At 35.8% G+C, this 23,825-nt stretch overlaps 4 protein-coding genes and 1 long non-coding RNA gene across 5 annotated transcripts; 1 reads left to right on the top strand and 4 right to left on the bottom strand.

Moving 5' to 3' along the window:
- Positions 1 to 2,015: 2,015 nt before the first annotated feature.
- LOC142641311 (uncharacterized) lies at positions 2,016 to 2,581 on the bottom strand. The gene is made up of 2 exons (XR_012845371.1): positions 2,442 to 2,581; positions 2,016 to 2,356 (listed from the first exon to the last, which is right to left on the bottom strand). It is a non-coding gene; the product is annotated as an uncharacterized LOC142641311 (long non-coding RNA).
- A 1,287-nt stretch (positions 2,582 to 3,868) lies between these two features.
- On the bottom strand, positions 3,869 to 6,727 carry LOC142638864 (small ribosomal subunit protein uS10c-like). Its single transcript, XM_075812928.1, has 3 exons — positions 6,395 to 6,727; positions 6,012 to 6,071; positions 3,869 to 5,081 (listed from the first exon to the last, which is right to left on the bottom strand). The coding sequence occupies exons 1-3, from the start codon at positions 6,638 to 6,640 to the stop codon at positions 4,770 to 4,772; spliced, it is 618 nt and encodes a 205-aa protein (XP_075669043.1). The 5' UTR covers positions 6,641 to 6,727; the 3' UTR covers positions 3,869 to 4,769.
- A 140-nt stretch (positions 6,728 to 6,867) lies between these two features.
- Positions 6,868 to 7,922, bottom strand: LOC142638521 (uncharacterized). The gene is made up of 3 exons (XM_075812552.1): positions 7,821 to 7,922; positions 7,095 to 7,728; positions 6,868 to 7,008 (listed from the first exon to the last, which is right to left on the bottom strand). The coding sequence occupies exons 1-2, from the start codon at positions 7,905 to 7,907 to the stop codon at positions 7,156 to 7,158; spliced, it is 660 nt and encodes a 219-aa protein (XP_075668667.1). The 5' UTR covers positions 7,908 to 7,922; the 3' UTR covers positions 6,868 to 7,008; positions 7,095 to 7,155.
- On the bottom strand, positions 7,907 to 8,864 carry LOC142639414 (serine/threonine-protein phosphatase 7 long form homolog). Its single transcript, XM_075813601.1, has 4 exons — positions 8,532 to 8,864; positions 8,334 to 8,421; positions 7,986 to 8,216; positions 7,907 to 7,927 (listed from the first exon to the last, which is right to left on the bottom strand). Exons 1-4 carry the CDS (start codon positions 8,810 to 8,812, stop codon positions 7,907 to 7,909), a joined length of 621 nt encoding a protein of 206 aa, XP_075669716.1. The 5' UTR covers positions 8,813 to 8,864.
- Positions 8,865 to 20,128: 11,264 nt separating this feature from the next.
- On the top strand, positions 20,129 to 21,468 carry LOC142638246 (heterodimeric geranylgeranyl pyrophosphate synthase small subunit 2, chloroplastic-like). Its single transcript, XM_075812268.1, has one exon. The coding sequence runs from the start codon at positions 20,266 to 20,268 to the stop codon at positions 21,169 to 21,171; it is 906 nt and encodes a 301-aa protein (XP_075668383.1). The 5' UTR covers positions 20,129 to 20,265; the 3' UTR covers positions 21,172 to 21,468.
- Positions 21,469 to 23,825: the final 2,357 nt, after the last annotated feature.

Below are 23,825 nucleotides of genomic sequence, written 5' to 3' on the forward strand. Positions count from 1 at the left end.
TAGTTGAGTTAATTAAAACACCAATTGCAACTATTTCTATCTAACACATAATAAAAATTGTGAATATAAAGATACATTATTGCTCAACTACTATATTAGTTGAGTTAATTAAAACACCAATTGCAACTATTTCTAACGTATAAAAATTGTGAATATAAAAAACTGAATTTGCTCACTCCATATGGCAGATTATCCCATGCGACATTATAGTCCTATTTAGTATGTCAAAAAATATATCCCATGCGACAGTATCCCATTCTCAGTAGGGGGCACAAAAACGCCTCATGCAAACAAAGCACGTTGGTCACACAATCTAAAAAAAAACACTTAACCATTATCTCTACTTACTGGTCACAGCAGTTGGTCTTGAATGGAGAACTGACACTGAGACTCAAAGACTTGCAGATGGTGACCCAACTACTAGTACCTCCAGTTCTTACACAGTCCAAGAGCGCTGACTTGAGTTGGAAATATAGGTGAGAGTTGGAAAGGTGGTCATAGTTGGACAGCTTCTTGCAGAATTTGGAAACATTGCCGAGAGTAATATGCTTACTCAAAATAGAAAGATGAAAGCTGACGGGGAGGTTATTCTGAAGAGGTACTCGAGCTCCGTAGACGCGAGTACCATTAATTATCCATTTTAGTGGTTGCTGCTGTCAGGGAAGTCGGGCTAAGTAATAAGTATCTAAACGGGTACTCGAGTTCCAAAGACTCGAGTACCATTAATTATCCGTTCATTATGTTGGTTGTGGTGGTTGCTGCTGCCAGGGAAGTCGGTGTAATACTACTCGAGTTTTAAGAACTCGAGTACAGTGACATAGTACCCGAGCTACATATACTCGAGTACTGTGTGGGTACGGCTTCTAACAGTTGTGTTTTGACACAGCGTCGTACTCGAGTTTTTAGAACTCGAGTACTTAGTCACAGTATTGTATAACTGCACAGTTGTACTCGATTCTATGAGGCGCGAGTACTTTGCTATAGTACCTGAGTCCTAAAAACTCGAGTATGGATCGGGCATACCTCATTATACAAAGTACAACCATACAGCTTAGTACTCGATTTCTTAAGACTCGAGTACTGTGTAAAAGTACCCGAGATTTTTAAACTCGAGTACAGAGCTGTATGATTGCTATGTCCTCATACCCGAACCATTCGAGTTTTGTGTGAAATGTTGATCTGGTGAGGAAGCCATGCATGTGCCATGAGTTATCCTGTCATGTCGTGCCAGTGTCACTATTTTTTTCCCCCGAGTGGCTAATGTCATTGGAATTGCTCATATAATGGTCAAGGCCTCAAGGGTATAGATGGATTTTAACTGGGCATGCATGCATATTAATCTCTAGTAAAAAAAATTGCACTAATTACAAATTTGGTAAGGTTTTCCTCTGGTCCTTCTTGTTGCTCAGCTTTCATGAGATTAGAACATTAGCACCTCCCCTAAATGCAAACAAAAAATAATCCTTTTTCCAGTGTATCAAAAACATTAGCAAAAAAAATATTTTTTAAAAAAAAATTATCACATAAAAAATCTATAAAATATTCTTTTTTAACTTTTTTTCACGTGAAAAAAAAAAAATTAGAATGCCTAATGATTTTTGTGTATAAACTTTTGAAAAGTAGATTCAACAACTTTGTACCTAATTTTACTTGTATCTAATTTTACTTAAAAATGAACTATTAATATTATCAATAAACTACAAAGTACAAATAATAATCCAATCTTATGAACTTAATTAATACTATCACAATCAAATGTCCAATCCCTACAATATACATTTATAAATATCAATATCTAATAAAGTATATACTTCAAATAAGCGTAATGATCACGGGCACATTATTATGTTTGAGCTTAACTTGTTTAATATTTGAGTCTAAACTTAAACATGAGCTCTCATTTGCTAAATAAATGAACATAACAGATTTTTTTCAAGAAGAGCGTAAACAACTTGATTCATTTACAACCATAAGCAAGAGTATCATAAATGCAGATCAAAATCAACAATGCGCGGTTAGCTTTTCTCAAGTTTCCATAGTAGGAAGAACAGAAGCAAAATGCAATATCTATTTAACATTCAGTTACAGGTACAGGGCAGAGCAAAACAGCCAGTTATATAAATGGAAATTTTCCAAAAAAACAAAACATGAAGAACGTTATAGCATTACATCCCTTAAGTCTACTCACTGAAAGAAAATGAAAAATTTCTGTGGTGCAGTGTCATTCGGTGATCATAACAAAGATAACGGTCTTCATCCCAATTTCACAACCAAAAGAAGGAAAACCGCACAGTAAATAATTGCATGATCACACGCTATATCGAGATTTGGCTGATCTTTCCCTTTTGGAATCATCCTGTAATGACCAAGACAGTTAGAGATACCAACACGCACACAATGGACATAAATGCATTCATATTTGCATATAACAAAAAACTTACATGGAAGCTGTAAGTGATTTTATCGGTGATGTCAATGATCTCCTTCCACTTCCTCCCAATGCTCATCTAAATATGAAAAACATATATATTCATCACAGGCCAGGTCCAGCATTTAACATAATAATCCATAATTCAAGCAATATTATAGCAACAGTACATAGGGAAAAATTCAATTTCTTAGGGTAAAAACATAGAGGTTCTTGGAGCCAATTATGGTTCAACCAAAGAGCAACAATAAGGAGAGACACCAAATTCAAACTACAGCAAGCAAAAAAAAAATCATTTTGTAAGTGCAAACATTCAAGTTGCTATAACAAAAATAGTGCTTGCAAAGTGAAATGGCCTACCTTTAATGCACAATGCTCACAGAAATAGTGCTTGCACTTGGTTACAACAGCATCAACAAAAGGCTGCCTGCAAATGAAACATGCAAAGGGCAACGAATCAAGCTTTTGGTGGATCTACCTTTTATAAGTTCATAAAGGAAAATCAAGCTATTTGATTAACTCAAACAATATAGTTTCAACCATAATACAGTTATTAAATTTGTGAAGAGTTTACTATATATGGAAAAATAATAAGTTAATCATGTTGCTCGTGAACAAGTTCGAGCTTGTCTTACAAGAGAATTAACCAAGTCTAAACATATAATCTTCTTCAATGATAAGCTCAAGCGAGACATTTGAAAAAAGGGATTTATGATTTACAGTTTAGAATTAAAATATCAGTTTGACATGTTAAATCAAGATCTGGTCACGAACATCTTAAAGTGTGTCTTTGTTTTTTCTAATAAACTTTATCAAACTTTGTACAAATCAGATAATTAGATGTCACCAAATCAAAGTTTTTTTCCCCCCTACAAATAGTTTCAGCAGTATTAGGCTTCAAGATCGGCACTCACCAGTCTTCCCATTGGAAAGAGGCAGAGGTACCACTAAGCTATGGGGTAATGAAATCAAGTAAATTTTGAGATACATGACCAAATACATAATCAACATTCAGGTGACTCGTCACTCAAGTCTAATGGACTTCGTGACTTTTGCAAGACGTGTATAAGTAACATATGGTAAACAGTTCATCTCATTCTACCTTTTATATCAAATAAACTTCATATTTAAGAAAAAAGACAAGATAATGTGTCAGCACATACTAATCTGACAAGAACTAGAAAATAGTAACACTGCTCAGTAAACATTCAAGACGTCATGCATCTTGGTATTTTTCATCTAGCTCTAACAACTAATGCAAGCACAAGAAAATGAGAATGCCACAGAGAAACTCTACATGCCTTTCTTCAAGAGGTCAGCGGTTTCAATTTCCTATGTGATATTGCTTACAAGAAATCCACAAAAGAAACTTTTGAGAACAGGCCAACTGTTCAATGAACTTGTTCCTGTGATCACCCCTCCACAAAAGAAATCTCCTAAGCTACTACCCATGCCCCTCCCCTCACCCTCAACCCCTACCTAGGGAGGTGCCATCAGACCAAATGGGTCATTGGCGAGATACTCGCATAGAATTGCTTCTGCTGTATCTCTTCAAGGTCATTGTCCCAGGATGCAACACATAAACCAGGAAAGAAATACAAGGCCAACAACTGTCATGGCACTTTGAGTGTCCAAAATAACACCTTTTGCTTCTTTCATCTTATCAAGATCATATTTCTCAGTGACATCTCCATAACAAATTACCTGCCACTGAAAATGCCCTTCTTCAGCCATCATCAATTCTCTTCCAATAATTTCTCAATTAAGAATGCAACCATCATATTTGATGGTCATTAGTTTTGTATATTACACAATTTCAGTTTTAGTTTTCAAAAGTTAGTTTTCTCTTGCTCACTTTGTCCGGCTTTCACCATCTCATTGGTTAGACAATTACATGATAGAGCCAAACGGGAAAGCCACTTTTTTGCACTTAAGAAGCTTAGTCGATCAAACCCAGTAGATTCATAAGAACCTAAGAAATTTATTTAAAAGCGATAAGAACAACGTAGAGCAGATGAAAGTCCACAACTAGGAATTTAAGGAATTAGTCTTAGCCTCTTAGGAATAAACTCAACATTGTGGTAAGCAATCCAAACATCCTTAAACTCTTTATCTTTAATGCATAGGAAGTTCAACAATTTTTTTGCAAAAAAAAAATTGGGACTGATGGCTTTACTTAATGAAGATGAAAGTTGGAGTAATAATCAAAATAGGAAAAGAAATATCATCTATCACAGTCTTCTTCTCTACTTTTTTCCCCCAAATAGCAATCTACAAATCATAGTTAACCTCATAGTTTGGAAATTCAAGAAATTTACCTAAGCTAAGCCTTGTTGTTTCTTCAGAGCTTGACCTCCACATCGACACCAGCAGGAAGATCAAGTTGCATCAAAGAATCAATTGTTTGCGCAGTTGGGTAAAGAATATCAATGAGGCGCTGGTGTGTACGGATCTCAAAATGGAATCTTGCATCCTTGTGCACATGTGGTGATTTGAGAATGCAATAGATTCGGTTTTTGGTTGGTAATGGAACAAGACCCATGGTTTTTGCATTTGTAGTCCTTGCAGCATCCAATATCTGCTTGCAGGAGTCCTCAATTAGGGGCACCCAGTATGATCTAAGCTTAATTCTGATTTTCTGCTTTGGGGCCATCTGCAAACAAAATGTCATTTTAGATTATTACAATTCTACAAGAAAGGTAGAAAAAATGACAGACAAATAGTTCTAAACAGAAAAGATATATTTTGATTTTTCAGTCAGCCCTGACTTCTTTGTTGTTGGCCTTGTGGTTATTTTTCAACAACTTAATGGTTGTTCATATGGCCATTTCATATATCCTTTATGGCCAAGCAGCAGCGAAAGACGTGAATTAAATCTCTAAAGCAACTAAAAAGTTCTCTTTGTCGCAAGCCAAAACATTTGCTGCATAGCAAGGTGCTGCATTATAAACAAGGTGGTACTATTACTGAAGAGAGTGACTACATGATCTATTGGTTGATGCTTACACAGAAGTCCGTTCCAGAATCAGATAGGTGAGAGGAATAGTCGCAACTCGCAGGCAACAGTTGAGTCAGAACTCTAGCATATGAATATATAAGAAAAGGCAAAACCGACATATGAGGATCTACTTCATCAACAAGAACATTTCCAGACAAAAAACTGACTTAACTTAACTAATCTCAACTGTCTGAGGAACATCTTTTACATGGAAAAAGGAAATGATTCACTTAACTCCAAATTACAATCTTGCAGCAACTTACTCCTCAGAATCATAGCTTCATCTTCAACTCCATTGAAAAACAGATTTTACAGTGCAAGACTTCAAATCGATTTCTTAAGCAGTGAAAGTTACTCTCATGAAATAAAATCCAAATTGCACAAAGTATTACACACCCATTTCATTTAGTTTGTCATCCTATTGATCCCAAGCATTACATATTGCCCCACCCATTCAGACTTTTTCTTCTTATTGAAATTTAAAGTTTTCTTGAGTAAAAAAGTTAAATAAAATCTAACACTTAAAATTTTTTCTTTTTTCTTTTCACAATATGAAAATCAACCAAACATTAGTAAGATTTATACCGAGTCTGCATCTGCACCAATACTGAGTGAAGAAGTACTAGGTGTCTCGGAATCTCCAACCTAAAACACAGATAATTAATGATAAATTCAAAGCCATAAAAATTAACTTCTTTAGATATTTGATGAACTGCACTAAAGAAAATATTTCTATTTTCCAATCCCACATTTTCTCAGCAACCAAACATAGAAAGTGCTTTCATGCTCATCTGTTTTCAGTTTCCCAGAAATAAAAAACCATACCCATTTGCCCAAATAGCGTTTCAAGCTTAATTGAGGTCAAAAGGAAAAAATTTGATAAACAAATATATTTTCTTTTCCCACATTTTCTCTACAACCAAACAGAATTTAAGCAAAACAAAACAAAAAGGGCAAGAATTACAGACCTCAAAGGTTGTAGGGTCAGACTCATCTGGGGTTTCTAGAGGTGGGTCTAGAGTTTCTGGGGATTCCAACACTTCAGGAGCAGCATAAACCCTGGTAGATGGTAGTGAGGGTTTAAGGACTTTGAGCTTTGAGGCTTTACAAGTGTAGAAAGAGAAAGAAGAGAGTTTTGGTTTGGAAGGAAATGGAGAAGAATTGGGCAATGGAATGGAAGGAATTCGTGTTGCAGAGATTGAAGAAACTGCCATGGAAGAAAGCTCTCTCTGTGTCTCTCAGTTTTTTTCTATTTTGCTGTGAGTAATGTATGAGTCTCTCTCTGTGTTGCTTGTTCTGACTAGAATTATCCAAACAATTTTTTCTTTATTTCCTGTTTGATAATAAATAAATTTTTTTAAGAAATTACATAATTGCCCCTTTTGGGCTAGGTGGGCGTCCAAAGGACATCCTTTAAGAAAACAATAACCCTATGCTTGGATAGAGGGACTTGAGGGGGGGAGGAGTGGAGAGGAGAGTGGAGGGGACGTGGCTCACCCTTTGGTTCCACCAATGCAATTGACCATCGAAAATCATTCCCGTTTTCTTCTCCTCACTGGTTCCTTAACTGGTCTCACCTTGCCTGAAAAGAACACAAGCAAATACTCATATTCAAATCATTTAACCATAAAGAGATGCATATGTAATCAGTATAAGAGGGGAGAGTACCATGTCCAGTCCCACAGTCAGGAGGATGTGTCCGTGTCCGTTGCGGCCTTCGCGGCCGATCCTAATTGTGTGAAGCCTCAGGTGGGGGGGTGGGTATCGCTGTCTGGATGGCACCAGGGGTGGGCATGAATCTCATCTCATCTCTACCACATACATCTCCGGGGATAGTGCTGGTAGTCGGTGGGGGAGAGGATGTGGGTGGGCAGGTATCATCGCGAACCATGGATGGGGACCGACATGTCTGGGCAAACGTATGGGATGGACCCGCATCATCATGTGGCATGGAGCCCATGTCATAACGAGTGTCCTGCATCATCTCATCTGATGTCTGACTTGCCTCCTCCATCGTGTGGTCATGCACGGGTGTGTGACGGCCACCCGATGTGTGACGGCTCGCAGTTGTGGGATGCCGACTAGATGCATGGCACTGACTAGATTGACGGCCCCCATGCCCTCGACGTCCACCTGCTTGCCGACCACGCCTTACAGCCGGTTCACTTGCGTTGCCCACAGTGCGTACATTGTCCAAGGTCAATCGACTGATTTCTTCAACAGATTGCAAGGCATTCATACAGTCCGTGTAGATCTCAGACCCTGGTTCGAACTTCGCCATAATCCTCAACTGTGATTCAACCTGTCACAAGTATACAAGAGTAGTGTTAGGATTTGGAACTAAACTATGCAAAGCAAGGTACATTTATAATAGAACAATCTTTGTAAACTTACCAAAGTGTCCCAGTATGAGGTCTCTTTTGTAATATGCCGAACAGTGATGGAACGATACCACACCATATACTCATCATTGTAGCTCATTACCCCATGAAAGGGCGGTGCTTCAGCAATTGTGGCATGCGCAGCCCATCTAGCAATATGAGTGGCATGTTCTTGAACCCAATTTTTTTCCTGCTTGCCTTGGAGCGTTATCTTGTGAAGTTCAATCGAAGTATCGACATTGTCCGGTACGCCTTGCTTCATCCCAAACTGTCGAAGAACACGTTCGGGGTGATGGTCTTCAATCACCCAAAAATGTATGAGCAGCACGATGGACCTCCATATGTGTTGGCCTGCCGTACAATATGCGGGCAGGGAACCCAAATAATCTCTATATGGCTCCCAGACAATCTACAATGATCCAACAAATGCAAACAACCATATTAACAATATATGTGTAATGATATCTTACAAACAACCATACAAACAACCATAAAGTGGTTGGTTCCCACTTGTAAGGCACGATACCTGATTTGGCCGGAGCGAAGCAAGCGACACACGATAGGCGCGTAGGACATGCATTGGATGGTCAGTTGTTATCTTAGCCCCTTTCCATCTATCAAACAACACAGCCATAACCTTCATATTAATTACTTACATAATTCCCATGCGAAAGAAATTAATGCGGAAATGTAAAACGATAACTAAGTTGAAGATCCTACATACCTGACAGCAAGTGGACCTGGGGGCAGTGCCTGGTGTGGATGCCTCATCACAGGACATATTTGTGGAAACCTCGCCCACGCCCACAACTGCACTAATAGCAGTGCACCACCAATTTGCTTGGCTGTCTTCTCTGATGCCTTACAGAGGTGTCTATATAGCCAACTTAGTGTTGCACTACCCCAACTATAATTCTTTCCATTGCTGATTGGATTGAAAAATTGTAGATACATGATTGAGAGCCGTTCGCCAGATTTGTCCATAAACAGTATACTACCCAACATTTGGAGTATGTAATACCGAGCATACTGTTGCACACGCACCTCAGTGGCGTCAGCAGGAAGAGGGTTGCGAAACCGCTCCTCCAACCATTTGGCTTTTATCCTCGGCCCTTCCAACACTGCAGTGTTCTTTTTTGTACCAACTGGTCTGTCCGGTGGAAGGAAGCCTAGCAAATCTATGCAAAAGTCACGCCAGTTGTCCATATGGGTAAATCCTACCACCGGCAAGCCATGTACAGGTACCCCCAGGATGACCTCTATGTCTTGTAGCGTGATGGTCATCTCACCGTGTGGCAAGTGGAATGAGTGCGTCTCTGGCCGCCATCTCTCCACTAAGGCCGTGATCAGTGCATGGTCAAGGTCCATATGTGGGACTCGAAGTAGCCCATCTAACCCCGCATCTGTGATGTAAGTGGCAATCCGTGGATCTAACCCACCATCAAACAGACCTTTATCTCGGTGACGACAAGTCAAAACACCTGGCACTTCCTGCAAACAAAGCAGCTTAGTATTAATAATAACATTCACTAACCACGTAATAATTACACTTCAAACATAATGCCCAAAATCTTTCTACTACATATATTGATTACAATGACACAAGTGCATACCTCGCCTGCCAAAGGAGCATCCCAAAGCAAACTTGAACGATGCATAGGTTGCCTCGTCAAGACAGTCCCTATAGAGGGTCCTGCTCGATGTGGGTCCATACCTGGCATAAATTAAAGGTGATTAATGGCCCATTAGCATAGCACAAGATTCAACATAGCACAATCACAAACTAATATAATTCTATAGGGAATATTTCCACAACTACCAAATCACAAACTAAATATGTTTTGGAATAATTATAAGAACTTGTACAATTAGATATACATAAAAAGATCATGCTTTTATTAAGAAAGCAAAAGAAAAAGAAAGATGAGACATTTCAACTTTTAAGTTTATGTTCCACAGGCAGAAATGTTTAAGCTAGATTCTAAGGCCTAACACATGAAATGTACACCTCACACTCTAAATGTATAAGATGGTGGATTTTCACAAACCACAACTTAATGGATTCAGTCAACATTGATAACCAACAAAAGTAGATAATGGTTGAATCAAGTTCAACCACCTACACTCACTAGGATAAACCGTAGCCCAATAAAGATTCTACATCATTTTGAGTTATTTAAGCCATGAAAAAACTGGAAGCATAAAGTAAAAGAAGCAACCAGCAAATAACTTAATCAAACACTAATGGAAGCATATTAGTTGGTGAAAATTGAAGAATTGACACTGGTTATGGAGGATAAAAACTGGTAATCTAGTCAAAATTCAACTAAACTCCATTTAGATTCAACTTTAGTATTATTCCAAGATATTTCCTCAAGATTTTAACTACATCTAAGGAAATCCGCTCAAAGATATGGGTAGGGGTAACCCCTATTTGTGAAAAGATAAGAGAGAGTCACTTGAGATGGTTTGGTCATTTTCAAAGGAGAGCGATTAATGCACCGGTAAGAAACAGTGACATGACCCAAGTTCAGGGAGCAAATTAGGAACTATTCAAAATAACCACAATTGACTTCATCCTAAAACCTTCTAGTCCTTTGCCATCATTGTGTCCTCTCTCTTCACATCATAACCCAAAAAAAAAAAAAAAAACTATGCTTATTTTCTTACCAAATTAAGATTTGTTTTAATGACATATCATGGCAGCTTTGGTCATTCACTTGCAAGGACAGCTATTTAAGAACGTTTACACGGTAACAACTCAAATCTGTGCTGTATAATAGTATATAAGTCTTATTTTGATAATACTCAAAAGAATTCCTCAAGACGCTTCTTTCCTATGTGGGCAATGTAACATTTTGGAGTTGGAATTTAAACATGATATGAATTTCTCCAGTTCATATCCATAAGAAAATCCAGTTATGGCAATACTACCAATATACTTCTAGTTCTCAATTAACCAGTGTATCAACTTGATTTCACAAAGAATAGTCAAATAACTTTCCCTCTTCACACATCTATGACTTTCTTCAAAAAATAATATAAAGGACTGAATAGATCTTTGACCCTGTGTTATTCCTCATAGTCAGCTCAAGATAGGTGCACCTATAAATAATTAAGAATTTCTACACAAAACCAAGGTATTGGTAATTACAATTAAGGAAACACAGTAACTGGCATAGGCTAAGCATGCACTGAACAATATATTATCGTTCTTTTTTTATTTTTCCCGGTGTGAACTTTATGTTCTACACAATAGTGGAAATGCAACACAAACATTTTATTACTCATATCCACAAAATCAATAGCATGAAAGTACTGTAGCACCTACCAATTGAAACAGTTAAACCGTGCAGTCCACCAATGCATACAATTTTCAAGGAAGCACCAATTGAATGGCCAATAAATATCTAACTCACTTTTAACATGTTCTAGGTGTTATCCCAATCAAACTATGTACCAGTAGAGAAGCAAAGAAACTCAGTCACAGTTACAAGACAAAAATTACCACAATTAGTTAAAAACTCATGGAAAGAACAAAAAAAAACCCCAAACATTGCTAACCTTTGAGTGCGACGTCGCCGGCGATAAAATGGGTGGATATCTTGCGAAAACGCCGGCGATGAAATGGGTTTGGGGTTTGAACGCCGGCGCCGGCAAAGAAACGGGTTTGGGAGTCCGAAGTTGCCGGCGATGAAAGGGGTTTGGGGTTTCTACGGCGGCGCCGGTGATGAAACGGGTTTGGGAGTCCGAGTTTCACCGGCGATAAAATGGGTTTTCGGTTTGGAGAGTGAGAGTGTGCAACTGAGTGAGAAATGAGAGATGAGAGATGACTGGTTTTAGTTCGCCATACTCGAGTTTGACATAAGCGAGTACCTTAAATAATACCCGAGCCCATGAAACTCGAGTAATGGGCATATATACAAAATTCCATATCCAGATTTATACTCGAGCCTCAAATAATCGAGTACCATGAAAAGTACCCGAGTTCTAAAAACTCGAGTACCAATCTGGATATGCAATTTTGTACCAGTCTGGATTGTCTGGTAAGAAGGGATGGGAATCCAGATTAGTACTCGCGTTTGAAAAACTCGGGTACCAGATTTGCCAGTACTCGAGTTTGGAGAACTCGAGTACTTGGTCAATTTTTTTTTAAAATAGATATTCCACGCTGGCGTGCCACGGTGGAGATGAAACATCCAGTACTCGAGTTTGGAGAACTCGAGTACTGGAAAAAGTGCTACATCCCCAATTAGTTCCGAAACAGTGGTTTCTGCCTAAATTTTTTTAGAAATGATGGTATTGGGCCGATTTGGCCTCCCATCCATATCTATAATTTTGTCCCTAAAATGGGCCCTCATAAATATTTCCAAGAAAATGGTATTACTTTTTTTTTTTTTTCTCCTTGTGAAAGGTATTACTTCATTAATTCATCCTCTCTTGTGTCACATGAGATTGGGCTCTGTCTCCCCAGTGTTCAAAAATATTTTAAACTTGTTCACTCTATTGTGATTGCTTTTATCGTCAAGCTAAGATGCCAACCCATTTTTGCTGTAAACAAAATTCAAATCTCAAATTTCTTATTTGATAGTAAAAGAATTTACTAATTAAGTAAATTGAAACCCCTATAAACTTTGAAGTATTGTTTGTAAGCATATAATTCTTCTTCAAAACACTTCTGTTTGTAAGCTTATAATTTCAAATAATATAAAATGATTAGGGAGGTTTTGAAACAAACAATTAGTTTGATACAATGTCAATCACTCAGGGGGTGTTTGGTACATGATTGCAAACAACAATTTTCAATTTTTAAACAATATTACACATATTTCTACACACTTCTTCACCCACACATATTTCCAAAAAAACCTTTTAAACTTGAAAACTGTTGTTTAAACACATATAACAAACTGGGCCTCAATTTCTCACAACTTAGAAAAACTCTAGAAATACACCCAGGATTGAGATCCAAGCACCACGCAATGTGCAATAGCTAGGATCCAAATCCATAGACTCTACCTATAAAAAAAATCCATAGACTCAATTTCTCATCACTTAGGAAATTTTTAGATATTCATCAACAACAACAAAAAATTAGAGCTTTAAGTTAAAATTTAAGTAAACGATGTAACTTAAATTTTTTTAATTAAATTCAAACATGATCTGTAAAGCCTGTAATGACCAATACAACATGAAATACATTATCTTCTTTTAAAGAAAATGTTTTAGAACTTTATGATGCCCAAAACCCATTTCTATAAAATTAAGGGCTTGTTTGGTAAGAGTATTTAAATATAATTTTTTGTTTTACAATCCATTCAGAGATATGCTACGTCTACAACATTTTTACAACATTTTCACAACAAATCACTGGTGGTTAGTTGTTATTAGTTCAAATTTGAATCTAACACGAAAATTACTTTTTTTACCCCAATAATAACAACCAGTAACAACTTGCCACTTAGGATTTGTTGTAAAAATGTTGTGAAAATGTTGTGAACATATCATTTCTCATCCATAAAATAGTAGGTCGCACACTTGAATTTATTGTTTGGAGAATAATTTCTAAATACATTTTTCAAAAAGTTGTATCATGTTTTCCAGGTTCTAAACATGATTTTGAAAACAGTAAAAAGGGTACTGTTACGATACAGAAAATGTTTTTATTTTTATTTTATACAAGATAGAAATTTTATTCTAACATAATTTAAGTGTATATGTGTGTGAAGCTCCCTCCTAGAGACTTGAACTCCGGCCCTTACCCCCCACACCCCACAAGCACTTATACTTATCGAGTGACCATCGCACCAAAAGTGTGCGGTGGTAAAAAATATTTTTAATGACACAGTTGTAAATAAATTGAAAATAGTGGAGCCTATATATTTGTTCAAACTCTTTTATCTCTTAAATTAAAGAGCTTATCTTTATCGCAAAATGAATTCTCACTCTTCAAATTTGAAACTTATCATTATAAAATAAAAGGCTAAAATGCGAAACTGGCCCTCTAACATTCTTCAAATTTCATTTCAGTCCTCTAATTTTATTTTCGTTCATTTCAGTCCTCTAAGTTTCAGATTTATTCAATTAAGGCATTTCCGTAAACTTCTGTTAAAATTTTTTGAAAAAACAAATCTAGAAAATATTTTTCAATCATTAATTGAATTTTTTTAATTTAAAAAATTTGAAGAAAAAATTATAAAATTGAAAAATTAACCATAACATATAATAAAAATTGATGAAAAAGTCTTAATTGAATAAACTTGAAAGTTAGATAACTAAAATGAATAAAAGCAAAGTTAGAAGATCGATATGAAATCTGAAGAAAGTTAGAGGGTCAGTTTTGCATTTTAGCCAAAAAAAAAAAATATATATATATATATATATATATGATGAACTCTATTCCCTTATTATTATCCACCAAAAAAATGTAATCTACTGATTCTATACATTATCTTTTGTAAATATATTTTTTAAAAATCTAAAAAATAAAAGTGGTTTTCCAAACAATTATTTGTTGTTTTTAATATTTTGAAAATTATTCTTAAAAATAAGAGCCAAACATGTAAAATATAAAAATTATTATCTAAAAACTAGTTTCAAATTTGATTTTTTTTTAAATTATTTTTATATTATTTAAAAACAAAAACTAAAATCCTCCTACCAATTAAGCCCTAAAAAACCAAACCCTAAAATTTAAGTAAGTTTCCTTGAATGATGTAACTTAAATTGTTCTAATTAAATTCAATCACGTGCTTCCCGTCCAAAAATATATTCAAACATGTGTTGTAATGACCTTCTTCTTGTATGGATATTATAAGCTGGAAAAATATCATTTTCAACCATGACAGGTTCAAAAATAGTGGCTGATGCTATGACAAGTTCAAACAACCCGTCAATTGCTATAGATAACTTCATTTCTAGGATAAAAGCTACAGCGTTTTAGATCGGAGCTTATTTTACATTCGAAGGGGCATGAGAATCGACCAACACACATTTTAACTTAACATATCAAGGGAATTGAGAATTTTGTAACTTGGATAGAGAATATGACTTGAGTCAATTGTGTCTCAAGATGTATTGAATTTATCTTATTCTCAATAATTGCAAAATTTTCATCATAAATATAAATAAAGTAATAGAAACACACAAAGGCAAGCATATGTTCACGAAATGAAAACCTAAATGGTAAAAACACTCTAGGTCAAACCCAACTCAACAAGTCCACTATAAAAAATTGTTATAGTACATACGAAATTCAAACGAATTCCCATACATATAGTTAGACTAAGTAACAAAACTCTTCAAGTTACAATTAAGGTGCTAACAACTGCAGGCTGTTGCCTTGCGCCTTCTAAATTGCTCGTTGCCATAAGATGATATGCCGACCACAAATTGATTTCCTGGCTACTTCAAGACTCCTTGAAGATTTTATGTCACTTATGCTGTTTCAACGATACATCCAATACAACCAATACAAGTATGTTGATCTTAGAGTTTGTAAGAATCAAACTCTCAAGGATGAATCAATGGGAGAGGTAGGAAGAGAAAGCTCTTGAAGTGTTTTTATTTTATTTTATTTGTGGCCATAATCCTCTCTTAGTAATTAAAGATGATTATTGTTTAAATGGGTGTAGGGTTTTGGAGTTGAGTGGCTACAAAAAACTCACGAAAAACCAAAATTTGTGGGTTTCCAAAATAGGTTTGCTTGGCCGAACATCTAATGAATTACTAATAAATGTTTCTATCCTAGCACCCAATTTTGGTTGACCAATCGATCTTTGCCTTCTTGCTCGACCAAAATTATCTACAAATATGCATAATGAACAGCAATCTTGAACTTCATCCTTTATTACATTCATACAGTTACAATGAAACATTTAGTCGAAAAATATATGAACAAATTTGTCATGTATTAGCCAACACTAAAAATCCAAACATAATAAATTCCTAACCTCCACACCAATTATTTATTATTAAAACATCCAAATAAAAATAGAGGAAAGTTATTTTGTCTTCTCTCTCCTCTTCTCTCCTCTCTTTTTTATTCTCCTCTTTTTCACTTTTTTTGTCCTCCCCTTTTGAAACATAATATTAGCATGCCATAACCAAGACACGGATGAAAACCTTTGAAATGGAAAATTAAATATTTCAAATAGTTTGTTTTATTGCCCTTGTTAATATTTCCATAAAAATGGCATTACCATATTTTCTTACACCTGATCTTGTGTTACATATATAGGATCGTGTCCCATCCATTCATTTTGAGATAAGTTTATTAGATTTTATAACACCATTTATATTTCAATAAATGTTGATTGTCATCATTTTTATATTTCTTTAAATTATTGATACTGGTCTTGTGCTACATAGGATCTTGTCTTATCCATTCATTTCGAGATAAATTTATTAAATTTTAATCATTTTATAACATCATTTACATTTAAATAAGTGTTGACTGTCACTATTTTTATATTTATTTAAATATGGATACTGTAACAAAATCAAATTCATTCATTTTAAAATGGATTAATGAAATTTTCGGAACTCTATATTTTAATTGTCCTAAAAAATCTATAAGATCCAAATCCTATCCTAAGCCATGCCTTGATTAGTATCATCAAGTTTTCAACCCTTTTGGGTCTCGGCTCTCCAATGTGGGTCTCGGCTATTCACAAGGCCCAAAACCCATATCAATAATATTGGTCTCAAAACAGGCTCTTGTTTACATCAACGAAAAAGACACTACTACATTTATTATCTCGTTATGTATTACATGGTTCATGGCCTACCCATGGTTTTAACATTCTTATCCTTTTACGGGTTCAGTATCATCAAGGAGCTGACCCTTTTGGGCCCTGTCTCTCCAGAGTCTTAAAAATAGGGACATAGGAAGTTTTGGGAACTCCACGAGGCCCAATCCATATCTATAATTTTGTTCCTAAAATGGGCCCTCGTAAATATTTCCAAGAAAATGGTTTTCTTTTTTCTTTTTTTCTTATGAAAGGTATTACTTCATTAATTCATCCTCTCATGTGTTACATGAGATTGGGCTCTGTCACCCCAGTGTTCAAAAAATATTTTAAGCTTGGTGTTCATTCTATTATGATTGCTTTTATCGTCAAGCTAAAATACTAACCCATTTTTGCTGTAAGCAGAATTCAAATTTCAAATCTCTTATTCAACAATAAAAGACTTTACTAATTAAGTAAACTGAAACCCACTATGAACTTTGAAGTTTTGTTTGTAAGCATAGAATTCTTCTTCAAAACACTTCTGTTTTTAAGCTTATAATTACAAATAATATAAAATGATTAGGGAGGTTTTGAAACAAACAATTAATTTGATACAGTGTCAATCACTCAGGGGGTGTTTGGTACATGATTACAAACAACAATTTTCAGTTTTTAAACAATATTACATATATTTCCACACACTTTTTCACCCACACATATTTCCAAAAAAACCTTTTAAACTTGAAAACTGTTATTTAAACACACGTACCAAATAGACCCTCATTTTCCCACCACTTAGGAAACTCTAGAAATACACCCAAGATTGAGATCTGGGCTTCACGCAATGTGTAATAGCTAGGATCCAAATCCATAGACTCAATTTCTCATCACTTAGGAAATTTTTAGATATTCATCAACAACAACAAAAAATTAGAACTTTAAGTTAAAATTTAAGTAAACAATGTAACTTAAATTTTTTTAATTAAATTCAAACATGATCTGTGGGGAGTAAAAAGACCCTGATGGAGATGTGGGCCTTTGGGCCATGCTAAGGAAGGCCGACCTGCTCTTGGGTTTAGAACTTGTTAGTACTACGGGTCGGCCCATACGCCGAGGATCCGAGGATCCAGCCGAGGGTGAATTTCTCTTCGGACGGACATCGGAGAACCCGGGACTTCATGGTAAAGGTTAGGGAATGACACAATCAAGACCAATGGTTAAAGGGGGTAAACCCTTGAATGTCCTAGAAGCACCGATGTTAGAGAAATACCAAAGATAAAGGCTGCCACCTCCACATTAAAGACCCTGCACCTACCACCCTGGCCGCATTAATGGGGAAGTGACACCTGAACAGTGAAAGAGAAACTTCTGGTTACTATTCAAAGGCACTGAGAAAAGAAATATCTAGGCTAAGGGGGAGTTGGGGCAACACGTGTACAAAGTATCAAAAAGAGGAGTATTTAAGGAGCAACTTAGAACAGAAATGGGGGCTCCCTTCTTTGTAATCTAAAAGAAAAAGAAAAAAGAGAAAGAGATAATATAAGAACAGCTCTCGGCTTACGTCCGAGCAGGTTGATTTACAATATTCCTTGTTGTTTTCAAGTGTTTACAATCTTTGGCTTGTCATTTAATCCTCAAACACTTCTAACCTGGGTTTCAAGCCCACACTCTACAAATCTTATTGTTTAAAGGCTCATTGGGCCTGAGCCCGTGATTGTCTTTGGGTCCAGGTGCAATTGTGCACTTACATGATCTGTAAAGCTTGTAATGACCAATACAACATGAAATACGTTATCTTCTTTTAAAGAAATTTTTTTAGAACTTTATGATGCCCAAAACCCATTTTTATAAAATTAAGGGCTTGTTTGGTAAGAGTATTTAAATATAGTTTTTTGTTTTGCAATCCATAAAATAGTGGGGCACACACTTGAATTTATTGTTTGGAGAATATTTTCTAAATACATTTTTCAAAAAATTGTATCATGTTTTCTTGGTTCAGAACATGATTTTGAAAATAGCTAAAGAGGGTGCTATCAAGATACAGAAAATGATTTTATTTTATTTTATTATACAAGATTGAAATTCTACTATATCCTAATTTAAGTGTATATATGTATGAAACTCCCTTTTGAAGACTTGAACTCAAGCCCTTACCCTTACACTCCACAAACACTTATACTTATCGAGTGACCATCGCACCAAGGGTGTGCGGTGGTAAAAAATATTTTTAATGACATAGTTGTAAATAAATTGAAAACAGTAGAGCTCATATATTTGTTCAAGCTTTTTTATCTCTTAAATTAAAGAGCTTATCTTTATCCCAATATGAATTCTCACTCTTCAAATTTGAAACTTATCATTATAAAATAAAAGGCTAAAATGCAAAACTGACCATCTAACTTTCTTCAGATTTCATTTCAGTCATCTAACTTTACCTTCATTCATTTCAGTCCTCTAAATTTCAAATTTATTCAATTAAGGCATTTCCGTTAATTATTGTTAAAAAATTTTGAAAAAAAAATCTGGAAAATATTTTTCAATCATTAATTGATTTCTTTTTTTAATTTATAAAATTGAAAAATTAACCATAACATATAATAATACTTGATGAAAAAGTTTTAATTGAATAAACTTGAAAGTTAGATGGTTGAAATAAACAAAAGCAAAGTTAGAAGACTGATATGAAATTTAAAGAAAGTTAGATGGTCAGTTTTGTATTTTAGCCAAAATTAAAAAATAATATATGATGAACTCTATTCCCTTATCATTATCCACACACAAAAAAAGTAATCTACTAATTCTATATGTTATCTTTTGTAAAAAAAAATTTAATCTAAAAAATAAATGTGGTTTTCCAAACAATTATTTTTTATTTTCAATATTTTGAAAATTATTCTTAAAAATAAGAGCCAAACATGTAAAATATAAAAATTATTATCTAAAAACTAGTTTCAAATTTAATTTTTTAAAAATTATTTTTATATTATTTAAAAACAAAAACTAAAATCCTCCTACCAATTAAGCCCTAAAAAATCAAACCCTAAAATTTAAGTAAGTTTCCTCAAATGACGTAACTTAAATTGTTCTAATTAAATTCAACCACGTGCTTCCCGTCCAAAAATATATTCAAACATATGCTGTAATGACCAATACAACATGAAAAGACGTTATCTTCTCTTACAATACCACGTAATTGAATTTAATTTGAGAACTTTTTTTCAAAATCTCGAGTCCTCATTTCAAGCGTAGGCCAATCAGAAGTGACATTGACACCTGAGTGACTGCCTAGAAAAATAAAAAGAAAGTCAAGCCTAGTGTGAATAATATACTATTTTTTTGGGTAGAAAACCGACAATAATATTTTTTGCGTATTAATTATCATTCTCGCATGGATAACATATGCTTTGCATTACTAAACTACATTTTCATGGGGACACAAAATGAGTACCATATGTTTCGCATTTCTAACCTATAACGTCTTATGTGGACGCAATTATTTTCCTGGGCTCCAGCTAAAAAGTTACTTCCCCAGTGTACCAACCGAAACCAATAGCAATAGCTACCAAACAAAGATAATGGCTAAAATAAATTGATGTGTGGGCAGGGCAACTCCACCACCATCCTTGTGTTTCAACTTTCTCTCATCCACCAAACCCATTCCAAGAAAAATCAGCTTCACTCCCACATCAACTATTTGTATCTTCTTTCTCTATCCTCCTCAATTCTATGGCTAGAGCTTTCCTCCACCTTAATGGAAATCAAACTTTCCATATTCTCTCGAGATCTAGTGTTACCCGGGCATCCTTACCACATAGGTCTATGATGGTCACCATGTCCCAAAATCAATCCTATTGGGCCTCCATAAATGCCGATATTGAAGCCCATCTCAAGCAAGCCATTCCTCTACGGCCTCCACTTCAAGTCTTTGAGCCCATGCACCATTTGGTTTTTGCAGCCCCACAAAACCCAGCCCCAGCCCTGTGTATTGCCGCGTGTGAACTCGTTGGCGGACACCGAGACCAAGCCATGGCGGCGGCTTCCACACTCCACCTGATGCAGGCGGCTTCTTTCACTCACGAGCAACTTCCGCTAACTGACAGGCCTAGGCCCAAGACTAGGCCCACGATCCACCATGCATACGGCCCAAACATAGAGCTTCTCTTGGGGGATGGCATGATACCATTTGGGTTTGAGTTGTTAGCCAGATCCAATGACCTGGTCCAAAACAACTCGGACCGAATTTTGCGGGTGACAATTGAAATTGCACGTGCCATAGGCTCACAAGGTATGATTGAGGGACAACACTATGAATTGGAATGCCCTCAATCGGAGGGGGAGGAATTATGTGACATAGGGTGGATTGAGCAAGTGTGCAAGAAAAAGGAAGGTGAGGTACACGCGTGTGGCGCTGCGTGTGGGGCAATATTAGGAGGGGGAAGTGAGGAGGAAATAGAGAAGCTAAGAAGGTTTGGTCTCTATGTTGGAACCATTCAAGGAATGTTACATGGGGCTGGAAAATTAGAAAAGGAATTAATGAAAGAGGTGGAAGAACTCAGAAATTTGGCACTCAAGGAGTTGGAGGAATTCGAGGGAGGAAAGGTTGAGGCCATTTCTAGCTTTGTTAATGTTTAAAGGCCTTTGAATCTTGATGTGAATGTTTCACTAAAGTTGGCCACTCAGGTTCTTTGCTACAATGTTTCCTAACAAATTAAAAGGTCTTTGAATCTTGATGGTTGATGTTTGAAGTGACTTGAGGAGCCAAGGGGAGCAAAGACAAAGCACCACATGTGACAATCGTGAATACAGGCTTTTCATATGTCCAGTGGTGAACTTATAATTATGAAATATGAAATATCTGTCCTTCTTTTTATTCTTCCAAGAAGTTGATGTGATTGGTCATTTTTATTTTATTTTTTTCTCTTGAGAACCTGTACTCGCTCTTTGTAATCCTTTTTTCTTTTTTCTTTTTTTTTTATAACATGCTATTTGTGATCCTGCGCATATATGATTATTTCAAGGACATTAACAAAATCAATAAGTTAAGTTAAAAATCCTATAAAAAATAATAATAATTGAAGTTAAATTAGCCCCAAAAAAAAATCAATAAGTGAAGATAAAAAGGTGGAGATCAAATTTTTGCTTACAATGAGTAAGAGTGCAAAGCTTTAAATCCAAACACTCATGTTCTTATAGAAGGAATTGGATAAAGCATGAAGTTATTGTGAGCTTATCTAGATATTCACTAAGAGAGTGAGTAATGTGTGGCTACAAAGTGTATTTCTTGTTTGAGATACATACTTCCAAAAATCCTATAGAAGACTGTCTAATGACCATTTTCTTTCCTGATAAAGAAAGGGTTGTTAGACTAGATTGGATTAACTGCTTGGTGAAGCGTCTCATATTTCATAATCCATGATTCTAGAAAAAGGGAAGTCATCTAGTCTCTTAAAGTTGTCTTGGGACAAACATACACATGGGATCATTCCTGGATCAACTTGGATTAACAAGGCATCATTAGCTTGTGTCATATCTAGGACTACCATATGAAAGGCACGATTTTGAAGCTTGTAAGCAAGTTGACAGTGAAGTGTAGTTGCATATGTGGCTTATACTTGAGAAGCACTTGTAATTTGAACTTGAACCTTGAGAGCATCACAAAGACAAGGGCTTTGAGAGGCATATTGAAGTTTGAAAAGAGTGTAACAAAAACTACTCCCACATTTAGAGTGGTCGGGACAGTTCCTATAACTGCATTATAATATGCTAGAGACTGCAAGGAACCCCTTTCTTCCGTGGAAAGTTAGTTCTAATCTTACAGCAACAAAATGAAGATGTGTGTATCCTTTGTTTTTGCCATGAAATTACAAATTCTCTAGAAAGAGCAAGGGTGATGAAAATTTCATTTTCACTTGCTGGGATATTGAATTGATCGAACTTGGAAGCGTAGACATACTCTTTTACAGTAGAAGGATGACAAGGACCAATAAATTGTTTTACGGATTTTTTGAATGAAGGTTGGGGTTTATTAAACACAGTATAAGGATTTACAATGAGAAAGTTAGTAATAAGAATTTTATTATTTTCGGGTACATGAGAGATTTCATACAGGTAGTCTAATCTATTTGTAGTAAATGTACGGAGGGAAAGGTCAAAAGAGGATTTAGGGGCATCAGTAACTGCAAAGGAAGAATTGGAAAAAGTATCCATCACTGAACATCCAAGATTTGGTCACAAAATTACAACAGGGTCCATGATTGCTAAGTTCAATTCAAAAAGGGACATCCGAGCAGAAAGTATTTTTCACCCACTAGAAATTAATTGGCTCACTAACCCAGATGACTCCCTCCATTTACACATGGACACTACATGGGCATGTTGTCAGAATGCTCTTATAAAGGCAGAATCTCTTAATATGGGAATCTTATCCAAAACAGGACCAAACACTCTAGAAGCTTACGGACAACAGTGGCCACATGAAGATCCTTGGGAAATGCCCAATCCTTTCATTGGCCACAATGACCCCTATTATGATAATCATGACCCAAATGCTGACGTTGATGAAGAATGGTTCCAAGGAAGAGATGGATGGGACTAAGTATGTTCAACAATTTAAAAAAAAAAAAAAAGATTCCAGAAACATCTTGAAGCAGCTTCATTCAGACTTATCCATGCATGTCAGACGTATTTACTACTCTTTGCAACAACCTTATCCAACAAATTCTTTGGCCTAGCCAAGCACCTACCTTTTCAACCACTTGTCACAACAAACCAGACCCCCACCATCTCATGCATAATCAGACAGAACTCATTGTAAATTGTAGCTAAGTTAGTTTGAAGTCCGACACTAGAGCTGCAACAACAATTCTCTATCCTAAGATTCTACCCACAGAATTTTGGTTGCCCCATAGCTAGATTTTCCATGCTACAAATGGAGAAACATTCTTAATCACTTAGAGAAGTAAGCCTATCATTATCAAGATTTTCCCAACCCTCATCATAAGACAGCTTTTAGAACTTCATTATCATTCCACTTCTAAGGAGATACTTGTTGTGATAATTGAATGATAGACATAAATATGAAAGAAAGAGCACACACAAAGGTTTACGTGGTCCAGCCTAACGACTACGTCCACAGTGAGAAAGCCCTTGATGGCTACATATTATATCAAGCACTTGTGTTATAATGAACCAATGTAGAGTTTATACACTAGAATATATGAGTAACCCTAGGCTAACCATAGACTAACTTAAGGTTAATATACTTGTTTTACAAGTACATAAACCTA

This window comes from Castanea sativa, chromosome 6 (assembly GCF_040712315.1).
Source record: "Castanea sativa cultivar Marrone di Chiusa Pesio chromosome 6, ASM4071231v1".
NCBI lineage: Eukaryota > Viridiplantae > Streptophyta > Magnoliopsida > Fagales > Fagaceae > Castanea > Castanea sativa.

Bases quoted from the DNA above. Each gene is read 5' to 3' on its own strand.
- LOC142638521 (XM_075812552.1), bottom strand. From the start codon at position 7,907: ATGAGCTACAATGATGAGTATATGGTGTGGTATCGTTCCATCACTGTT. The intron at 7,729-7,820 runs GTAAGTTTACAA...TACTTGTGACAG, and splicing joins CCTCATACTGGGACACTTTG to GTTGAATCACAGTTGAGGAT.
- LOC142638864 (XM_075812928.1), bottom strand. From the start codon at position 6,640: ATGGCAGTTTCTTCAATCTCTGCAACACGAATTCCTTCCATTCCATTG. The intron at 6,072-6,394 runs GTCTGTAATTCT...TCTGTGTTTTAG, and splicing joins CTGACCCTACAACCTTTGAG to GTTGGAGATTCCGAGACACC. The intron at 5,082-6,011 runs GTATAAATCTTA...TTTTGTTTGCAG, and splicing joins TTGGTGCAGATGCAGACTCG to ATGGCCCCAAAGCAGAAAAT.
- LOC142639414 (XM_075813601.1), bottom strand. From the start codon at position 8,812: ATGTTGGGTAGTATACTGTTTATGGACAAATCTGGCGAACGGCTCTCA. The intron at 8,217-8,333 runs GTATCGTGCCTT...GGATCATTGTAG, and splicing joins CTTCGCTCCGGCCAAATCAG to ATTGTCTGGGAGCCATATAG. The intron at 7,928-7,985 runs GTTCAAGAACAT...CAATTGCTGAAG, and splicing joins GCAAGCAGGAAAAAAATTGG to CACCGCCCTTTCATGGGGTA.
- LOC142638246 (XM_075812268.1), top strand. From the start codon at position 20,266: ATGGCTAGAGCTTTCCTCCACCTTAATGGAAATCAAACTTTCCATATT.